This window comes from Phoca vitulina, unplaced genomic scaffold (assembly GCF_004348235.1).
Source record: "Phoca vitulina isolate PV1807 unplaced genomic scaffold, GSC_HSeal_1.0 scaffold48, whole genome shotgun sequence".
Lineage (NCBI taxonomy): Eukaryota > Metazoa > Chordata > Mammalia > Carnivora > Phocidae > Phoca > Phoca vitulina.
The window spans coordinates 19,415-41,268 of NW_022589751.1; the positions used below are offsets into that span (position 1 = coordinate 19,415).

The window sequence follows — 21,854 nt, forward strand, 5'->3', positions numbered from 1 at the left end:
GAGCCGAAGGCAGTCGCTTAACCAACTGAGCCACCCAGGCGCCCCTGCACTCACTGTTTTATCACAGTCATTGGAGAGGCCTCCAAGGAGAGACTGGGTGACAAAAGCAGACATCAAAGTGTTGAGTCAGTATTCATCCAGTTGTAATACCGCAGTGATGCTAAATAAGATGGGAGTAGTTCGTCCTTGTTAGTCTAGGTACTCTATTTATTTTAGTATTGTTCCTTCAAAGGTCCATTGACTTCATGTAAATAAAAACTGATTTGTACTGATTTTGTGGTTTAAAAATTTTTTTAGCTTTACAGTTAACGTACCAAATGTCTTTGGACTTTGTTTGAAACTAAAATACTTCAAATACGCTTTGTTAATGTTAGAATTCTAACATTTAATTTCATCAATTGATGAATGCATATATGCCTAAGATCCTATGTTGGAAGGTGGGGGTAAGGAAAGATACAGAAATGGATGACAGTGTGGTCAGCCTGATTGAAATAATGTTGTGTAGAGGAACAGGAACCATGCTGAAGGAACACAGGGAGGGATTGATCAGAGGAAATGAGGGTTTTGCAGGGGAGGCATTTTTTGAGCCTTGGTGTAAGGAAGGGTATTCCCAGGTTAAGGGGAAAGCAAGGAGGTTTAAAAGTGTGTGCATGGGCAAGGAAGGTGGAATGGCCTGGCATGAATGTGGGTATATGAAGAGAATATAATGAGAGAGAAGTCTGAGAAATTGGGGATCAGAATTGAAACATTTGGAGAAATTGTCTTCATTTTAAAGGCAGTACGAACTTATAGTTTGTGAGAAAGAGTAATGTGACCTTTGTTTTAGGAGGCACACGGATTGTGGGAGCAAGCTGGTTAGACTGGAGGTCTGGTGACTGGAAAGCCAAAGATACTCAGCTGAGGGAGCTTTTTGCACAGTGAGAATGGAAGAGAGAGGACTCAGGTTGCCATTAGCTAGGTAAAATGGCCAAGATTAGCATTTGGGGCTGAGCCCTAAGGATTTGGCAGCACACAAGATGTGCAGGGAAAGTAACATCCAATGATGTATTTTCCAGTTTGTACATCATGGTTTGAAGAGACTATGATGGAACACACGTCAGGTATGGCATCAGCTTGCCACTTAATGTTTCAGGGTGGAAAGAAAGGAATAATTTCTCCCTTATTGCCTATACACCTCTCCAGTCTCTTCCATTGTGAGGTATGTGTCATCTGCTTATGTATGGCTCATAAACCATTTCCGTTAGTGTCATTTTGTGGACAGAAGGAAAAAGGGGATTCCTGTTGGGTATAACATATGTAAGACTTAGGGTTACCTGGATAGGTGGGGACATAGTTATGATTGAGTGGTAAAGCAGCAGTAAAGAGGACTTTTGAAAAGTCAGGGAATAGAATCATGACATGTCTTGAGAAAAATAGACTGAAGGATCAGAACGAAAAGGAAGAACTAAAAGCACATGTGTCTTGACAAGACAAGGTCCCAGAGAGGATGAGACCTACTGAATCCTATGAATCCAGGTTAGCCTGAGCTCAAGATGGAGAGTTTGGGCAATCTTGGACAAGTCTCAATTTTGCTGAGCCTGGTGCTGCTTCCTTCATCTGTCACATGAAGATGGGAGATGGCCTCACAGGGCTACTATAATGATGACTTCATGTACTTTTATAAAAAATAATCAGTGTATGCAAATGCAATTGCTGGCTTTAACCTTGCAAAGGAACAGAAATGGTTTAATGTAGAGAAATGTCGAAGAGCAAAGGAGGAATTTTATATGGTCCCCACCTGAGAACTTCTGTACACTCTGACCTTCCAAGTCATTTTTTTCCATCCCAAGTAGTTGCAGTCTTTGTGTGGTTGGTAAGAGTAATTAAGAGAAATGCCTCATTTGAGAGAAATGCCTCAAAATCAATACTGATTTTTTTTTATATAATTAGAACAGTTAAACATTTTGTTTTGGTTCTGTTTCATGTAACATTCCTGCCGTTCACCCCATTCCAGCTGAACCTCCTCTGTGACATATACTTTACATCTCTGTGCACATGGTTTGGTTGCTTACTGCTGCATTTGCCTATTTTAAATCCTCATTGCTTAAGACTTAGCTCAGATAATTCTCTGATGAACCTTCCCTGCCATGACTTTTTCTTTCATATACCTAGTGCATGCTTGCTAACTCATTTATTCATTTGTTCACTCCCCACTTTTTTTCCCCACAGGGTATAAGACAGCAACATATTGTGGGCCTTTTAACGTTCTGTGAGGGCACCCTGTGTGCTTCTCTTCTAGAGCTTCACTCTGGAAGCCCTTGGATGGAAGAAGCTGTCTTGACTCCTAAATAATGCCTGGGAGGTAGGCATTCAATAAATGTTGGGCTGGGTAAGCCAATGACTAGGACCTATCATCTATGCTATTTCTGTCCTCTGAAATGCAATATTCATGGCCCTCAAAATGTGTCATAAGGAAACTATATACAGCACTCTGAAATGACTGTAGTAATGTGAGCATGGGCTCTAATGCCAGATACCTAAAGTAGGATCCTGGCTTCACACTAGTTCCCTCACCTACAGCAAGTTGCCTAAACTCTCTGAGGCTCTTGTTTTCTCAGAAGAGGTTAGAGGGAGAAGAGGGTGACTCCTACAAAATTAGAAGACGATGATATGCCCCCCCCATCCGTTACCAGCTGCCTTAGAAACCTAAATAAATACACAACTCTCCACCAAGAGCAATGACAGATGGGGTGCAGGTCACATCAAGAATGAGGCATGCCAAGCCTCAAGTGGTTACTATGGAAGAAGGGAACTGGGAAGACACCAGTAGATCACTAAGGGGAGACAGAGATGCGGAAGTGGAGGATGGGCAGATGGTGCAGCCAAAGTAATGACTTCAATGACTCAATACCTAGCACCAGTTCTAGGTGGCTCTGTGTTGAATTAGTAACAAGATTCGTGGGGTGCTTACTCTATGCCAGGCACTAAGTGCTTCTTAAGAGCTCACAGACTTTTGACAACTTTATGTGGTAAGAACTGTTCTTTCCCCTCTTGTGATCAAACCGAGGCACAGAGAAGCAGAGTAACTTGCTCAAGGCTACTTGACCAACCTGTGGTGAGGCCAGGATCTGAATCTGGGCAGTCTGGCTATAGTCTTCAGTTTGTAACCACAATGCTCTATAGGGGATACAAAGTGAAGACTGAGAAGTTCTATGTGAATAAAGGCTTTTGTGTTCAAGTAAGTTACGGGGCTCCTACTTACAGGTGAGCATGTTCATCATTTTTCAGGACTTCTTAAAAACTTCAGTATGCATTTTCACACACCTGTCTGCAACCATGTCCGTGTCCTCTGTCTTCCCAGTTCTTATCTCAGAAGCCAACCCTTCCACTTCCTTGCATTTTTTTTTTTTTTCGGACTTCTCTCCTCATTACCACCCTCACTTCTTCATCTTTCCCTTTCTACTGAGTCATTCTTAGCAGCAAACATGCTCTAGTAATTCCCATCTTTAAAAGGCTCTCTCTCACCCCCTTTCCCTCTGCTACCCTATTTTTCTGCTCCTATTCACATCAGGACCTCTGTAAAGATTGATCTGGGCACGGTGTCTTCCCTTCACCCCTCATTCAGTTTTCCTGTCTAGTTGCTGGCCTGTCACTCTACTACACTTGGCCTGGACCACACTTCCCGGACTAGCTTCCCTGCAGCCACTCCCCATCACCCCCGCCAAATTTATCCACTCTCCACCAGTGGCCAAAAGAGCCTTGTTGGAATACAAGCCCGTTCACGTTCATTGATTTAAAGCCTTCAAATGCTTTTCTACATCCCTTAAAATAATTCCACCTTGGGTGACAAGGCCCTACCTATAGTGTCTGGCCTTGCCTGGCCCCTGCCCTGTCTGTCCCCCGTGCCCACAGGGGTGCCAGCACTCATGCGGACTTCTACAGCTCTTTTTCTTCCGCCTGCAGCTGTCTGGTTGCATGGCTGCCCTGTCTGTCCTTCAGTCTCTGTTCAAATTCACCTCAGAGAGGACTTCCGGACCAAATTGTCTAAAACAGGCCCTGGGATCACCTTTTTCAGAGCACTTATTAAAATCTGAATGTATCTTGTTTATGTGTACTTCTGTTAAAAAAAACACAATTCAACTAAGTAAATTTAGATCTTAATGGCTTTATTCAATGATTCATAAATATTGGGCAGTATACAACCTAACAGAAATGAGCTCTGAGGAGTTGTAAAAAATGAAAAACTTTATAGGCAGAAGGGAGCAGGAAATTATACTAGACAAAAAAGCAGGTTGGTTATTGTAAGGTTGCTTTCTTGCAGGGGATGGTTGGGGTCTATCCGACAGATGACCTAACTAGTCTGGGAGAGCCCAAACTGTAAGTCTTGGTTTCGTGGAATGTGGCTGAGTATAAGTGACTCCATTTGGGACCTGTTGTCTTCTTTGTGATACTTCTTTATGTTCTGTCTTACCCCACTACAATGTAAGTTCTATGAAAACCATGACCTAGGTCTTGTTCCTTCTATCCCTACAAAATTGAAAGGCCTTGTGGATTTCTATAGTGGATATAATATGCAGCAGGGAAATCCTCTCCTAAAGCATAAGGGCTAAGAGCATATCCCACCCTCCGTGACCAGATCCTTGCCACCTCTAGCCCTCCATCCTCCCCCACCCCTCTCCTTTCTCTGTCTCTCTCTCTCACACACACACCCCTTTTGCTCTGGTTACACACATCAGCATACAAAACAGTTGAGGTGTCACATCTGCGGGGAGCTTTCCCTGACCTCTGCCGTCGTCTGATTTAGAGGTCTCTTATAGCACTTACTTTGCATCCCGTGCACAGACCTCATTAAAACATGATAGGGGTAACGTTTTAAAACTATCAAGCCAGCATCTCTTCAGTTTGGACGAGTAAGTAAGAATACAGGCTCTTAATTAAGACTCCCTGGGATGGAAGCCTGACTCCTTCACTAACTTGTGTATGGTTGTGGTCCAGGTCCTTAACTTCTCTGTGCTTCCAAAGTACTCAGCTCTAAAGTGCAGAAAATAACCGTCGCCTAATCACATGCGAGACACCTAGACCTGCTGGCGCAGCAACCACTCTCTGAGGTTATCCTCATTTTAGATAGGATGGAACAGAGACCCACAAAGCTTAACTTCCCCAAGGTCTTCCAGCTGCACAGACCCGGCCCAAGTTCTTTGCTCTATGCTGAAAAGCTTTCTGTGGCTGTAGCTCTCCTTTCTCACCAACCACCACACAGTTTTGGCACCTCATAGGTCCACCTGTCACAGGGCTTGGTGGAGCATGGAAGTAGTAGCAATGGGCTTGGTAAGAAGGGCAGCAATTTCTGGCAAAGGTGGGGGCTCTTGGTGGAGACAAGAATGTAAGAGACAGCAGCATTATCATATCTACTTAGCTGTGGGCTCATTTAAATGAGAAACTGTCCCTTTGTGATAGAACCACATAGGATATTAGGAGAACTCTCCAGGGGGCTGGGGCCCTGCATTAAAAGGAGGGGGAGACCACGAAACATGTTGTTACTGTTACTGACTCCATTTACTGCCCACAGGTCTGGGAACATTTATACGTGGACTCCATTCCGAAGCCCTTTCACAGTGTGGAGTATACAACAGTCATGCCTGGTCCATTATTCAACAGCCAGGTAAAACAAGGAATTCTCCCTCTCTCTCTCACACACACACACCCTAAAAACTGTACTCTTAAAAAATATGGACATTTGTTATTAAGCCAATTCCTTTTTTGTTTTTTAGTATGAGACTTATAACTTCCAGTTTTTGCTTTAAAGCCAAACACAAATTTTAAAACACTTTTGAAGTAATCTAAGAACAGAATCCTAGATTTTTGCCAATTTTATGCTATTGCATGGTTGATTTATCCACAATTTAGCAATTTTTTAACAACTTGCCTTTGCTCTTTCTGAAGCATTCCAAAAACGCAAAGGTCTTCAAAACATTAATTTCCTATATTTTCACATTCATAATTCATTGGTTTACTTAATTTGAAATGTCATTACACTAATAGGTACAACTTGAATCCACAGTTCGGGAATAGGTTGTTGAAATGTAACTCAGCTGGGGAGAACCTAAGTGGATAGGGACAGGGTACGAGGCCAAAGCCCATCGGCCCTGGTGCTGAGCGTGCTTCACAGGTAGAAGTCCGTATGTTTTACGGATAGAATGGAAAATGCTGGTTAAATGGAAACTGGAGGATAGAACTTCTACTGAATATTGCCTACTGATTTTCGGAGAAAAATTGCCTTTGCAGATCCTAGTTTTGCCAGCAGGTGGCAGATGTGGTCCACGAGCTAGTTTTGGCCAGGCCTTGGCTGGAAGCTGAGCCTTTGCCAGTATGAACGGCTAAGAGCAGACAAACTTCCTTTTCATCGTGTGAACCCCCTTTTGTCTTTCCTGCTCCTTTGATAGCCTGGTGGTATCTTCTCTCCACGTCAAAGTTGGTAGAATTCCAGGACTATGGTAGGGAACCCAGGACCATAAAAATACACTGGTGTTCCCACCGATTTTCTCCTAGCCTCAGTTTCTCCTCTGAGCATGGGACCAGTTCCTATCTTGTTGAGGAATCAGTCACTTCTTTTCTCTTTCTCCTTGAATAGAGGGGAGAGCAATATTTTACCTTCTGGGGAAACTGGTACCCCAGATCATCTGCTATAGATTGCCTGAGAGTAGATCTGGGTGTTGCTCTCCACTGACCCCCCTCCTCAAAGTTTCCCAAGAGAACTCTTGCCTGCTGATGCTGCTGGGTGCCCTTGGCAGGCATCTGGCTTCCTGGTTGGTAAGACCATGGGTGGCTCAGCAGAAGGCCTGTGGTCAGCCTGCCTCACCACTATGGGAGTTACCAGAATGTCAACTTGGGCCTGTGGGCTTGTACGTCATGGTATGAAGCCAGCTCTTCTCAGGAGCACCAAGACCCTGGCATTTAAAGCATCAGTGTTGTAGTTTATACCTGACTCTAGGTGGATGGGTGGTTGGGCCTGAGGGACTTTTCCAGAGATAGTGATCAGAAATTGGGGCACTTTGGTGCTCAGGATAGCAAGAGGTGATATGTAAGGACACTGTGAGCAGGAGTAAGTGAAGCGATGCCAGTCCTCTCCGCTCAGAGGCCACTCCTTTGTTGCTCCCTAAGTCCCATCCCTAGGAGCTCTGGCCCAGGCCTGCACATGTGTGGTGGTGGCCAGGTAAACACTTTGTTGAAAGCTCTGCCCTGATGGAGCCTTGAAGTCTGAGGATGAGCTGGAGAAGGAAGGTAAAATGGGCATGGAAGGAAGAGGGACTAGCACTAGCTCGAAGGGGAGTCTGCAGGGAAACAGGGCACCCAGCCTGAGGGGCGCCTGGAGGACAGAGAATGGGCACTTCCCATCCCCGTGGCTCTCTTTTCCTTCAAACACCCACTGTGCCCCCACGCACACCCAGGTGCAGAAGTGAGGTATAGAGTGCCCATGCTGAGCTCTGGCTCAGGGGCTCTGGCCCTGGAGCAGATGGGGGGCCAAGCAAAGGCAAGCAGGTTATGGTGGAAGGCTTGAGAGGAATTCCAGGCCAGATACCAGCTGCAGAGGCCCAGGTGGCTCAGAGGGGGAAGGAAGGCCTGACTGAGGAAAATCGTCTTGCCTTGGGCACAGGGAACATGGAGCAAAACATAGATTTGCATAAATCCAGCAGGAACATGGAGCAAAACATAGATTTGCATAAATCCAGCGGGAACATGGAGCAAAACATAGATTTGCATAAATCCAGCTTCAGTGACTGTGACAACACTGTGTGTTCCTCAGGGAGCTTCATAACCCACTTCTGAAGCCCAGGCCATTCCACCCATGGCGCACCTTGGGGACTTCCAACCCTGCGAGCAACTTGGTAACCCCCGTTCTACATGACCATAAAGAAGGAGTCAGGCATTGAGACATCATGCTATGGTAGCAAATTTAATAACGAATGCAAAAAAGTAGCCCACTGGGCTACTCAGATCCCAGGTGCCATCTTTTTTGGTGGTCACGAGACACCTGCCAGGCCCTGCATGGTTGGAGCAGCATCCAGATCCCATGTGGGGCTTGGGCTCCCAACAGTCCCCCCTGGGGGCGTCAGGACTCCTCCCTCCAGCTGGCTCCAGAGCTCCTGGCACCACTGAAGCCCACGTCCAGGCTGCAGGGCCTTGTGGCTCCTCGTGAGGCTGGCAGCCATCTCTGCTCAGAGGCGGGCGAGCACCCTGTGGACGGGAGCTCTTTCCACTCCTTCACTTTGGGGCTTTGTCACCTCTTGCCCCTACAGTCAGGCTTCCCAGGGTTGAAAAAAACTCTTCCATTTCCTTCTGCAGCAGCTGGTTCCTCTTCTCCGCGTCTTCCCGTGCCCGCTCTGAGTTCCTCAGCTTTATTTCCAGCATTGTGTACTTTTTCTTTTCCTGGTCCAGTTCTTCTTCTAGCCGTGACATTCGTTTCCTCAGGTTGGCACTACCTTCTTCGAGTCTTTAAAATCAAGAAGAAAGACACTGTTTTAGCCTTTGGCTGGCCGGGTTTCAGCAAACATGTGCCTGCGTGCACTCCTTCCAAAGGAGCTGGTCAGGCGGCCGGCGGAGGGGAAGGACACATGCAGGCTCGGACCTGGCTCTGGGACAGGCCTCACAGGCCTCATCAGCTCCTCAAAAGACCCGGGCACTCACCCCCAGGGGACCTCTCCTCAGCCTGTGATCCAGAAATGCCAGCATGAGCATCTGGCCCTTTGGCGCTCAAGGCCGGGGGGGCCTCCCTCAGTCCTCACTAAAATATAAAGTCCACTTACCCTCCAGCCCAGCCAACTGTCCACTGAGGAATGGGCTGCTGGCTGGCAGAAAGCAGGCCTGGTCCCCAAATGGAGAGGTAAGTAGGAAACTGTCCCCTCGCCTTTGCTCATCTGCGAGGCCCCTTATACTGCAGCCTCCCTCTGGCTTCCCCACCTCCCACGCACCGCGACTCAGGGGAAACCCCATTCAGGTTGTCACCTCCACTACTCCTTGTCCTTCACGCCCCAGCTCAAATGTCCCACCCTCAGTGATACTTCTTTGGATCCTCCCCACAGACACGCTTCTCTGGATGTTGACACCACACTCTACAAAGGCTGGCACATCTGTCTTTCCGACCAGATGACTACCTCCTGTAAGGTCTTTGGGGCATGCTGAGCCCAGCCCCTGGGAACCAACACACTGGAGTTTGAGCCCCAGCCGGCTGTTTATGAAGCAACACAAACTGCTCTGAGTCCTGGTGTCCTTTCTGAAAAAATGCAGGGGCCAGCCCTTCCCCCAAGAGCTACAGCTACAATGGACAAAGAAGACCACGCACAGTGAGCGCACAGCGCAACACCTGTAATGTGGTGTTTTGGAGTAAGTATCCATTCCCCACCCCGTCCAGGATGAGGCCCAGGCCTCCACCCTCAGTCACCTAACACAAAGCGTGAAGGCGGCAGGAAAGCTGCCTGCGCCCCAGCCCGCCATCTGCGGAGCATGGGACATGCTGTGAGACAGAAGAACCCCCAAGGTGAGTGGCAGCAGGGACCCCACAGACCCCTCATTGCATCTCCTCTGGATCCAGCCCCCTCTTCGCTCGTTCTTCCTCTCTCCCCTGGTGCACTCAAGCTCGGGCCTGGGCTTCCTGTATTCCTCTCTATGTGATTCTTTGTGTGACCTCATCCCATCTCCAGACCCGAAGTATCATCTCCATGCTGACAAGCCCTCAGCTTCACTTGACTGCACTCAAACTTCATAAGCATTGCACCTTAACAGGTCCACAGGTGGCTCCCGACTCTTCCTCTCCAAACCACTTCTGCAGTCCTGGTGTCCCACTCAGTAGACACCTTCTTTCACTTACTCCACCAAAACAAAAAGTTGTCCCTTAAGTCAGTTTTCTTTCATCCCCACATCTGACCAATTGGCAAAATCCTCCAAATATGTTCAGAATCTGGCTCTTCTATCTTGACTGCTGCCCCTTAGGTCCATGCTACCCACGTATCTAGCCAGAGCCCCACACTCCACCCACCTTTCTCACACTCCCTTCATCCCCGCTCTTTCTTCCACCTGCCTCTCCCACCACAGCCCCTGGGCTTCTGCACCTGGCCTTCCCTCTGTCCCAGCATGGCCTTCCAGCCCTCTCCCCGCCATGCTCCCCCCTTCCCTTCACCCTGCTTTGTACTCCTCCTTTATCTAACCTTCTAACATACCATAGATTTTTAAAATCTATCTTGTTTACGGTCTCTCTCTGCCTCCAACCCTCAAACACTACCAAATAAGAATGAGGGCAGAGGTTTTGATCAGTTTTGGTCTTGGCTGTGTCCCCAGCATCTCGTACAGTGTCTGCACATCATAGACACTCAGTGAATTCTCTTTTGGGAATACAGGAATTGGCACAGGGGAGGGGTTCTGAGTCCTGGGAGGCAGGGCAGAAAGCTGGTTTCCCCTAACCCCCCAGACCAGACGCAGTGTTGACTGACTCCTGTGTGCAGATGTATTCCCCAAAGACCCGCTGGATGGGGCTCCATTCTTTCATGTGCTCAGACAGACCCTTCTCTCCCTAGACCACCCTTCCAACCAGGATGACAGCACGGACCACTCTGCTAGCGAGGGTCCTACAAGGGCTGCTGCTGTCCCTTTGCCTCTGCGAGCTTTAGCTTACCTCCAAGCCACCAAGCAGGAGGAAGTGTGAGCAGTGAAAACTCCCTGAGCACTCTGGATGCACCAGGCCCTGTGCCGAGCACTCCCATCCACTGTGGCACTTAATCCTCACGACAAATAGGTGAGGTCACCCGAGGCCAGAGACTCGACCCTAGGCAGTGTTATCTAGAGCCCTCCACGGAACAACTTTGCATTTTCCCCTGAGAAACCAAGCTTCTGAGAAGGTGAAAGAGCTAGAAGCTCAAGTTGGCTCCACAAAGAGCTAAAGAAGTGAGAAGCTGGTTCTGACCTCTTCTGAGGCTGTATGACGACAGCCTCCGCCTGGTAATACTTCCCATGTATCCTGTAGTTTTTGTCTGTGAGCTCATCTTCAGCTGTAATCATCTTTTCCATATCTTCCGTTCCCGCTGCCTGGTAAATTCTAACCCAGTGCTCACACTTGTGGGGGTTTCCCCCCAGTTGTATACCTCACAGTTTTACTCATGTTGTGTCCTTTCTCCTCCTTGCTCAGCCCAATCCTATTGGTCCTTCAACTCCTGGCTCAGACATTGCCTGCCGTGACCCTCCCCGACCTCCTGCAGAACAAAAGGGCCAAACGCTGCCCCTCCAGCTCCCTGTAGAAATCCCAGGCCCAGAGTGAGAAGCAGGAACCCCTTCACCTCCACTGTCTCTGATGGGGAAAGGAGGATTGTCAGAGCCCACAAACAACTTCTGCTATGGGTGGGGCCTGATTTATAGGTCAGACAGCTGGGGCCAGGGGCTAAGAAGCCTGAGATGCTGGCAGAAGCACTGTGCACTGGCCAGTGCAGGCTCTGCTGGTGACCTTGGTTGGAGAACCTGGTGCCTCAGAGCTGGAACACACCCTCCTCCCAGGGAGGCTGGAAGGATCAAACTAGGACCATCTGTGAGCAAACTTGCAAGGCTCAGAATATGGCACAGGGCATCCTCCTGTGACCAGGGAAGGTAGGAGGGCAGGGCTCAGCACAGCCAGCTCCTTCCTCATAGGAAATTGGATTACAATCCTAGAAGGAGTCCTCGTTCCATATCAGGCCCAACCATGGTCAGCCAGCCAGGCTGGCCTGGGGCCTGCATTGCACATGGACACTTCCTTGGGTCCATGCACATCTCAGGGGGCCCGTCTCCTCCCTGAGGGCCACACAGGGACTCCTATGCTGAGCCCCTCCATTAAAGGTGCTCTGAGCAGCTCAGGCTGAGATTCTGACTCACTCACTCATTCAGCAGGCATTTATGGAGCTCTGCACACCAGGCCCTGTAGCTCCTGAGCTTTTCCAGACATAGGACCCCACCCCTCCATTCCCAGCCCTGTTCTGGGGGCATTCTCCCAGAAAAGTGGCTTCCTGGGGCTGGCTGCTCTGAGCCTTGCCTCAGAGAGGCTTGCTTTCAGAGCCAGAGGCAGACTACCCAGGGCTGGTGCCCCGTGAGCTGCTGGCCACAAGGGCTCTGCCCGGCCCTGGGGGTGCCAGCCTCGCACTCACCCCATGGCTGCAGCCCTTTACCTTTTTATACTGGTCTCGTACTCAGTCCTCTGCCGGCACAGCTCCGCCCTGAGCTCTGTGACCAGGCCCTGGAGAGCCTCGGAGCAGCGGGCATAGTCCTGGGTGGGGCTGCCGGGGTCGCTGGGCTCGCTGCTGCTGATGCAGGTGCCCACCTCGTCCAGGCCCCGGCCCCGGTCCGGGGATCTGCGGTCCTCGCTGCTGCTGGGGAAGGGGGAGGGCTCGAGGGCCCCGTCGGTGTGCAGGGAGCTGCAGGCGGATGAGTCGCTGGCCCGGCAAGCCGTGCAGCTGCTGATCGAGCCCCGGGCCGACGCCTCGCAAGAGGAGGCCCCCGACCACGCCGTGCTGGCCACACTGGGGGTGCTGGCAAAGAGGCCGCTGGGCGGGGGCACATTGTCGTAAGTGGAGAGTCTCTGCGAAGAGCCTGAGTCCTTGAGCCGTTCTCCCGAGGAGGCCCGGCGGTGGCCGCGCAGGGAGGACAGCCCGTTCATGAGCCAGTTCCCTCCGGAGGAGATGATGGGCACCTCCAGGGATGAGCTGCCCACCTTCGGGCTCCCCGAACGGGACCCTGACTGCCAGAAAGAAGACTTCCAGCTGGGCAGAGTCTGCACTTTCTTCCCAGGACTGGTGGTGGCAGGGCTGCCTCGGCTACCCAGGCCCGTGGGGGAGGTTCTAGACAGCGCTGCCACAGTGGCCCCATCCAGAGACGAGGTCCTGTGTGAGGGCAGGCCAGGGCTGCTGGGGCTGCTGGGTTCTGGCTGGCCATCCCTCGGGACCTCCTCGGAGCCCCATCCCACTGTGCACGGTGGGCCCCCACGCGGGGAGGCCGGTCCTTCCTCGGCCCTCGCGGTGAAGAGTTGGCCGTGTTTGCGGATCAGGACGGTCATCAGGTGCTGGACCAGAGACGTGCCTGCCAGGAAGAGAGAGAGAGAAAGCCTGGCTGTGGATGTCTCCAGTCCAAGCTCTCTAGATGAGACCCAACCCAGGGTGCCTGCAGTCCGGAACCAGGCTGCCCCTCAAGAGAGGACTCAGCCACCACACCCTCCAAATCTAGCACAGACAGAAGAATCCTGCCCACGAATCCCCTTCCTTGGACACACAGGGGGCACTGTGCCTCCAGCCCCGTCCCTCCCTCTGGGTGTGGGGAGGAAGCAGGCACTACGCCCACTGAGGCCACAGAGCGAGCCAGTGGCAGGCTGGCACTGGAAACCGGGACCTAGACGTCACAGCCTTCTCGGCTGCCCCTGCCCACGCCACTCCCCTGCACTGCCAGGGAGGGCTGTGCCTGACTGTCCGCACTCGGGGGGTCACAAGGCTCTGGGTCAGGGACAGAGAGGTCTTACAGGTGCAAGTGGACACACACCCCCCCACACACACACAATCCCACGTACACATGGTCACAACACACAAATGAATGTACGCAGCCCCCCAACATGCACCACCCGCCCTCCCCCCACCCGACTCTCTCTCTCTCACACACACAAACACACACACAATGACACACACAATACCTCTTCTCCAGGCCACGGCCCCTGAGATGCAGCCTGTGGTGCCTGTGGTTCCTGCCACTGGGATTTGGGGGTCAGCGATGAAAGGGGGACCATGGTACCTATCTGCTTGCCTTGTTCCCTCCCATTACCCTCCACCAAAGACCAGAGACTGGGAAGGTTTCCAGGTGATAAGGAAGGAGGGGTGGCTGGGGGGACCCTCCCACTAGAGGTAACTAAGAATCCTGGAAAGAAATAAGGAATCCTTAGCCAGAAAACCGGGTGAAGCAGGAACTCAGTGTTTGCTGCTGGGCATTTGTTCCACCTGGCAGGCCCAGAACCTGGGGGGCCTGGGATGAGACCGAGCTAGGTAGGCCAAGGGGGAGATCTGAGGGAGAGTGCCACCCCAAGAGCCACACCCTAGGCTTGGGGGGACACAGAGCTCCACAGCCCACCCCCACATTCCCATCTCTCCCAGGTCACGCTCAGCAAGGAATGGCAACTCCGGCCTCAGCTTGCCTGGTGCCAGGGGCAGCAGCTCCGGCTGGCTTTGTGCTGTGTGAGTCCTGGCCTGCCTCTGCACACTCAGCCGGGACTGGCTGTGGGGCTCCCATCCGTGGGCAGCAGGACTCCCACACTAACCACTCCGGGACAGTCTTCCACGGGGCCTCCGAGCATGGGCTCTAGCTTCCAGGACAGCCTGCACCTGTGCCCTTTGGTAAACCTGGCTGACAGAGTCACCTTTCCTCTCCTGTCCTCAGTTTCCCCATCTGTAAAATGGGTGCAATAACCACATCATGAACTTGTGAAGCTGACAATGAGGTGATACAAGGAAGGCACTCCTAGAGACCCTCACATATCGCAAACAGCTGCTACTGCTATTTTTTGTCATTATTTACTCCCCAGGGTACGGCTCTGACATCCAGGAGCCTGTGACAACTACTTAATAATACTTACTTAAGAAAAGCAAAAACATCAGTGTATGTTCAAGGGCAAGGGCACTGACCTCGTCCATCCCCCAGCCTCTCCCACCATCCTAATTGCTCCCAATGACCCCATCCACAGGGTAAAGTTCCTTTTCCTTTTATAGCTGGACCCCATGGGGTCAGGGAGGGGGGAGGAGAGGGCCCCCTGGAATGGAGCCCCCTCCCACCAGCCCGGCCCTGGGCTGGACTGATGCAGGGTGATGCTCCTGAGGATGGGCCTGCGACCAAGGACAGGCCAGCCCTGGGCAGCACCCAGCACCGCTACGCACGCCTCCCCCGTTACCTTCCATGATGGTTACCGGGTCTTCTATCTGTGGCCGAAGTATGTTGGGTCCAAAAACCGTTGCCAGGTTCTGGACACTCATCTTGTTGACATTTGAGTGGGACTGGACTTCATCCAGAAACCTGTATAGTAAGGAAGAAGCAGAAGCCAAATCTGCTGGGAGCTGCCTGGCCTCCATGCCCAGCCATGTCCACGCGTCCACGGCTGCTGGGCGTAGCCAGCTGCCCCTGGCAAACTCAGAAGAGGGCAGAGCCTCCCCCTCCGAGGGGCAGCAGATGGCCATCGGAAGCAGAGGCCGGCAGGACAAGGGCCCACTGTCAGTGTGGAAGCAGGACACACGACTTTCCCGCCTGCAGTGGGGACAGAGGCCCGCGAAGGCCCAGAGCCCTCAGGCGCACTGCATGCCCTCTCCCAGCTCCTGGGGCGAGGCCGGTGTGCTCGGGAGGCAGACCCCTGGGGGAGGGGACGGTGGGAGGCACCCAGAGAAGGCTGAAGGGACACAGGGTGTGTCCCTTCTCTTCAGGAATGCTACCCTGGGGACTGTTTAACACTGCCTGCTCCCACAGGGACCGTAAGCTCCATGAGCGCAGGGGCTGTGTTCTGTTATGCCCCTCGCTGGCTCCGTCAGCACATGGGGGGGGAGATGGGGTGGGAGAATGACCGAGGCCCCCTCCGTGAGGGGAGCAGAGCCAGAGCGCAGGGAAGGGGAGCTCCCTGCCCCTAGTCACTTACTTGCAGATATATCTGAGCAGGTTGTAATTGGCCAGGGGAAGGCTGCTCACTTGTTTAGCCAACTCCAGAGTCCCCTTGGGATCGAAAGAGAAAAACAGCATTTCAAAGGCCAGCAATGAGACTCCAGGTTGGAGGGAGGGCGGGGAGTGGGGGCAGGAATCCGAGTCTAGACCTCCAGCCAAGGCCCATGCAGCCAGGCCCCAGGTGGCCAGAAGGCGCCCCCACCTCCATCTCCCTCTGAGGAGCGGGGAGGCCAGCCTTGGGGAAGCAGATTTACTTTTGGGGAACTGATGTGAAGGGTATGCCTCTGCAGGGCGAAGGAGGAATGTCAAGGCCATGGCTCAGCACACTTAGGGAGGCACAAATATTTGCCAGGTAAAGACCCCTCGTCCCCCACAGGGCCAGAAGGTCGACAGATGGTCCTTCCGCAGCCAAAGCCAGCTAGGGCTGCAGGCAGGCACCTGCAGGAGAGGGCGAGGGTAGGCGTGGGAGCCCTCTGTCCTGGAAGCAGCCTCAAATTCTTTTGGGAGGAGGCAGGATATAAATAGATGAAAGGTCTGGTGGTTTCTGAACCCTGTGGCTGGCCTGGGGAGCCTGAGGTTGAGCTGGGTAGTAGAGCAGGAGTCCCTGCTGTGTTGGGGCCCACACCTGGGCCCCAGGCACTCAGAACCACAACTGGAACTCAGCCTGCTTTAGGAGGTACCTGCCCCTCCCAGAGACCGAGGCCTGCACACAGAAAGGACCGTACACAGACAGGGGACGCTCCGGGCACCCTCCCACACACAGCAGGGTGCTCCAACCACCCCCTCACCGACATACATAGAGCAGGATGCTCCAGGCCCTTCACACAGCAGGCTGTAGGCCAGGATCTGTGGGCCCCGAAAGTCACTAAATGTCTGTCTGTGCCCTGCTCCAGACACCCACCTCCCAGCAGGCCCACCTCCCAGGATGGGTCCCGAGGAGCCACTAACCTCCCCCTCGTCCTTGGTGAGCAGCTGGGCACAGCTGAGGAAGTCCTCGTACCTGGCGAAGGGGACCACGGGCTCGGGGAGCTCCCGCAGGTAGAGCTTCAACAGAGAGGCCACCGTGTGCACATCTGTTGTGCTGTGGGCAGGGGGACATGCATGAGGCCTGGGACACCAGGGAACCCCAGGAGTGGCAAGCACCTTGTGCCACTCCCCCAGGGGCAGCCTGCGCCCTCATGTCCACGTGCGACATGACGTGAGCCTGAGCTTGCTCCCCCCACCCCCCGACTAGCCCACCAGTAGAAGGAGGGGCCATGTCAAAGGCACCTGCTTTGCAGGCCTGCTGAGCTCCTGGGAAGAGCAGGCATCCCTGGGCACTGGCCACTAGGGGCCGGGCAGGTCAGAGGTCAGGCCCTTTCCCTCAGCCTCGGGTTCCTATTCACATTATAGACGCCTGGGCTTCTATGTTCATCACGCTATTTCCAGCGCCCCAATGTCCTGTGTGTCCTCTTGGAGGCCTCAGTCTCCTGTGCCCCAGCTTGGAGCTGCCCAAGCTGGTTTGCCCCCAGTGGAGGGCAGCAACCCTGGGCCTACTGGCCTCTGGGTTCAGGTCCTGGACTGCGATCTTGGCACCTCCTCTAAGCTTGCTTTCCTGGATGGGCCTGGGCCCTAGGTATTTCATCTGCTTTTCTAGAGCCCTGAATTTAAACCCTGAGCCTGCATCTCTCCCGTGGCAGGCACTCAGGAAAGATGAGCCTGGGGCCAGGAGAATGTGGCTATGCCATTAAGGTGCCACCCGGCCCTGGCTGTCCATGGCTGGTCTCGCTGAGTTAAGCCCTAAGGTCCCTTCTGGCTCTGGCATTTGGGATTCTAGAGATCTGTATACCCATATATACTTCAGACCCGCAGACCTAGGGCCCCTCCCTGCCTCAGGCCTGGTGGCTCTTAGTCTGGCCTGGCCACACGGCCCCTGGCTCTGCTCCCACTTACCTTCTCCAGCCAGGCATGCTGCTGCCCATGCCCTCCACTGCCTTCCCCCAGGCCCCCTCCCCACCTTTGCCAACACCGCCCACTTCCTGGGTGCTCACAGCCCCTGGGGGCACCCAGGCTTGAGCCCAGTGGCCCCTCCCCCGCTGGAGCCCTGTGGTTCAGTGCTGGCCACTGCAGGAACTAGAGTCCCAGGAGGCTGAGTGGAGGGGCAGGAAGCAGGGCGGATCTGCAGGCTTGCCCCCGGGGAAGACGTGGACAGTGAAAGCACAGACGTGTGGCCAAGGCCCTACGGATATGTCTCCCCTTGGTGGGGGAGGTGAAAGCTTTTCTGTCCTGGGCAAGTGGACTCAGAGCAGCCCTTCCCCCCTTCTGCTCTGCCAGCCTCGCTGGCTGGAGCCCCTCCCTGGCTTCTCCCGCATACCCTCAGCTTTCAGTGCTCTGGGCCCGGGAGGCCTGGCCCCTAGCCAGTCCCAGCAGCTCCAGTGCACAGCCCCTGCCCCACAGGTCCCTGCAGTCAGTCATGTCCAGATCCTCTGCCCCACCCTGGTTTAGGGAGCCTGGCCCAGCACCCTGGCTGCCTCACCTTCTTTCCTCCCTGTCTAGAAACACACTTCCTCATCCTCTCCCCTCCTTCCCTACTCACTGCAGAGCCTCTCCCTTTGAACAGTGGCTTAAGGCTTTTTCTTGGTACTTCTTGCACCCCCCCTCACCACCCTCCCCTCCTACACACACCTACCCTGAACCCAGACACCCTACCCCTGCACCCAAGGACAATGTTCTGCGGCCCACAGCTCTGTGGATGCCCCCCAGCCTGTGAGCCCCTCTAGGGCAGGTGCCATCACCGGTCCCGCTCCCTCCCCCCAGGATCAGGCTCACAGCATGTGGTGGAAGGGGACTGGGTACACAGACAGGGAGGGCAGCGCAGGGGTCTAAGTCAGCTTCCTCCCTTACTGTAGGTGTGACTTGGAAAGAGGTGGCTAACCCGAGAGCCTTAGTTTCTCTGCCTGCAAGATAAGGCTTCCATCCCTCAGTATCTCTTCTTTCCTAAGGGCAGACCTCCCCTGGGAACGGGGTCAGTCCCAGGCTCCACATCTATCGACAGACTCTCCTAGCTGCAGTGATGGGTCTTGGCAGAAGCTGGAGGCCCGGGGGTGCTCTGCCCCAAGAGAAGAGCTGGGAAGGCCAGGGCTGCCATCAGGGACCCATGGGTTTATCCTGGGGGCAGAAGGGGGCCTTGCCTATGAGGGCCGATCTGAGAAGGACCGCTCCACGGAGGCCGAGGTTGGCTTGATGCACGAAGAACTTCCTATGAAAACTGCTCTAGAACGGGTGGGGTGCCGGCAGGGAGAAGAGGCCCCAGTTCGCCCCATCTCCCGGGTCACGGCCCTCGGGCTCTTCAGGGAAGTGGACTCTACCCACACAGTGCAGCCCCAGACCCGGGAAGCCCCAGTGATGGGCTGGGATGGGCACTGGCTCCCCACCCCCGTTGCCTGAGAGAATGGGGGGGCTGCTGCCCCATCTTGCCACTGAAGGGGCCTGGGCGTGGTCACCCCAAGGAAGCAGAGCCCAGAGGGAGGCCCTGCAGGAGGCCTGGAGTCCCAAATGGAACCAGCAGAGGCCCTTCTCTTCCCCTGCCTGGCTTGGGTTTACAGGCATCCACCATGGACAGAGCCCGCGTAGACACGAGTGCGCCTCGTCTGCGGCAGGCCCCAGCCCTGAGAGGTGGCCCAGGGCTGCTGCAGTGATCTTGTGCCTGGTGCTCTGCCCAGGGGGTAGCGGGGGGCACGAACTGAGCCCATGCACCACTGTGGGGAGCTGTGCCACCCACCACCCCGCTGCCAGGCTTCCTGGATGCCAGCCCACCTCTGGCCCCTGGAGCTTGTGTCCTGGGGAACGGACAGGTGATCCCACCTCTGCCGCTCTCCCCCAGGAGCTCACCTGTCAAACAGTGGCTTCTCCCCACAGTCGAAGGAATCCTGCAGGTCCCTCACCAGGTTGGCCTGGCCGGGCATGCGGAAGAGCCCCTCCTCGGTGAGCCCCCGCTCCCGGATGAAGTCCACACACTGCTCCACCAACAGGGGGGCCAGGCGGGGGCCATACTTCCGCTCGTGGTGGACTGTGTCCTCCAGGCGCTGCCCAAAGATCCCTGAGCACGGAGAGGAGCTGGTCAGGCCCTCAGCGATCCAGCTCGGCAGTGGGAAAAGGGCGCTTGGGACAATGGGCGGCAGGGGGCGCTGTCAGGGCCCAAAGGGCTCTTCCCTGAGGGAGCAAATCAGAATCTGGGAGGGCACACACCAGGCGGCTGGACCCTGGGCCACCAGGGACAGGGAGCAGGAGGGCACAGCGGGCAGGGGGCCTGTCCTGTGCTACAGAATTTTTCTAAGCCCGAGGAACCTTTAAAGTTTATTTTTATTGGTTTATTTATGCAACACTAACCTCCAAACAGGAGTGGCTTACATTTAAAAACCCAGGACTATGTCCCCAAAAAGAGGCACTCTAGAATGTTCTTAGCAGCACTCTGCAATCCCTCCAAATGGGAAACCACCTAATAATGCCCATCGGCAGTAGAATGAGCGGGTATGTCCCGGTCTACTCATACTGTGCAGAACCAGACGGTGATAAAAACAGACGGCGCGCAGCTCACACAACAAGACAGATGACACACTGATGTGAAAACATACTCATGGCACAGCACCACTGATCGTTAGGGAAACGCAAGTCAAGCCACAGTGAGGTACCACCTCGCACCGCATTAGAACGGCTACTATCAAAAAACCCCAGAAAACAGCAAGTGTTGGCGAGGATGTGGAAAGACTGGAACCCTTGTGCGCTGTTGAAGGGAATGGAAATGGTGCAGTCACTACAGAAAACAGGGAGGTGCCTTCAAAAATGTAAAACAGAATTACCACATGACCCAGCAATTCCACGTCCAGGTAAATAACCAACGGAACCAAAAGCAAAGACTTGAACAGACATTTGTACATCCATGTTCATAGTATATTATTCACAATATTTGAAAGGTAGGGAGCACCTGGCTGGCTCAGCTGGTAGAGCACGTGACTCTTGATGTCAGGGTCGTGAGTTCAAAGCCCCATGTTGGGCAGAGAGCTTGCTTAAAAAAAGCAAAACAAAACAAAAACCAAAGGTAGAAACAAACCAAGTGTCCATCAACAGATACATGGATAAACAAAATGTGGTACATACGTATAATGGAATATTATTCAGCCTCAAAGTCAAAAGGAAACTGAGACACTCTACACCGTGGATAAATTGACATTGTGTCAATGAAATAACGCCAGCCACAAAAAGACAAATACTGTGTGATTTCACTTATGTGAAGTACTTAGAATAACAAATTCCTAAAGACAGGAAGGAGAATGGTGGTTGCCAGAGGCTGGAGGATGGGGGGATGGAGAGCTACTGTCTAATGAGAACGGAGTTTTAGTTTTACAAGATGGAGTTCTGGAGCTGGATGGTGTGGTGGCTGCATATTGCAAATATACTTAATGCCACTGAGTTGTACACTTAAAAACGGTAAAGATGGTAAATTTTATCTTAGTTCTATTTTACCAACAATTTTTAAGAGTTTTTAAAAAAGGGGCTCCTGTGTAGCGCATTTGGTTAAGCCTCTGACTCCTCATTTCGGCTCGGGTCTTGATCTCGTGGAATCGAGCCCTGCATCAGGCTCTGCGCTCTGCAGGGAGTCTGCTTCAGATTCTCTCTCCCTCTCCTTCTGCCCCTCCTGCTCATGCCTTCTCTCTCTCAAATAGTAAATAAATCTTTTTAAAAAAGTTAAAAAAAACCATGAGCAGAAGCCAGACCTAGAGTACACACTGCATGACTCCATCTGGGTAACGTGCAAAACCAGAGCAGGGCATGGTTACCCTGGTGGGTCAGTGACTGGAAGGGGTCCCAGGGGCTTCTGGGGTGCCGGTAGTGCTCTGATTCTGGACCTGGGCACTGCTTACCCAGCTATATTCACTTTGAGAAAAATCATTAAACTGTACACTTGTGAATTATACACTTTCCTGTATGCTACATTTCAATAATGTTCGCAAAACAAACAAACAAAAAACCGAAAAAACAAACCAAAAAAACAGGAAGCAAGAGATCCAAAGCACAGGACAAGAAAGCAAATGAGGGATGGAGGGAGAGAGGAAGAAGTAGAGGAACTCTAGACTGAGAAGACCTATGACAACTAAATACACAACCAGCTGAGAGGGTCCTGGCAGCCTGGGCAAAGAGCAGAAGCA

The 21,854-nt window shown here is 53.1% G+C and overlaps 1 protein-coding gene across 4 annotated transcripts in view; it reads right to left on the reverse strand.

The window, feature by feature from the left end:
• Positions 1–7,906: 7,906 nt before the first annotated feature.
• The window catches only part of ARHGAP22 (Rho GTPase activating protein 22), a 170,224-nt gene continuing 156,276 nt past the window's right edge, over positions 7,907–21,854 (reverse strand). For all 4 annotated transcript variants that reach the window (XM_032432209.1, XM_032432210.1, XM_032432212.1 and 1 more), the window contains 6 exons: positions 19,540–19,747; positions 16,618–16,750; positions 15,647–15,720; positions 14,915–15,036; positions 12,162–13,068; positions 7,907–8,470 (listed from right to left, as the gene is read on the reverse strand). In XM_032432209.1, coding sequence (XP_032288100.1) covers positions 8,242–8,470; positions 12,162–13,068; positions 14,915–15,036; positions 15,647–15,720; positions 16,618–16,750; positions 19,540–19,747 — 1,673 coding nt within the window. In that variant the 3' untranslated portion in view covers positions 7,907–8,241. The remainder of the gene's footprint in view (positions 8,471–12,161; positions 13,069–14,914; positions 15,037–15,646; positions 15,721–16,617; positions 16,751–19,539; positions 19,748–21,854) is intronic.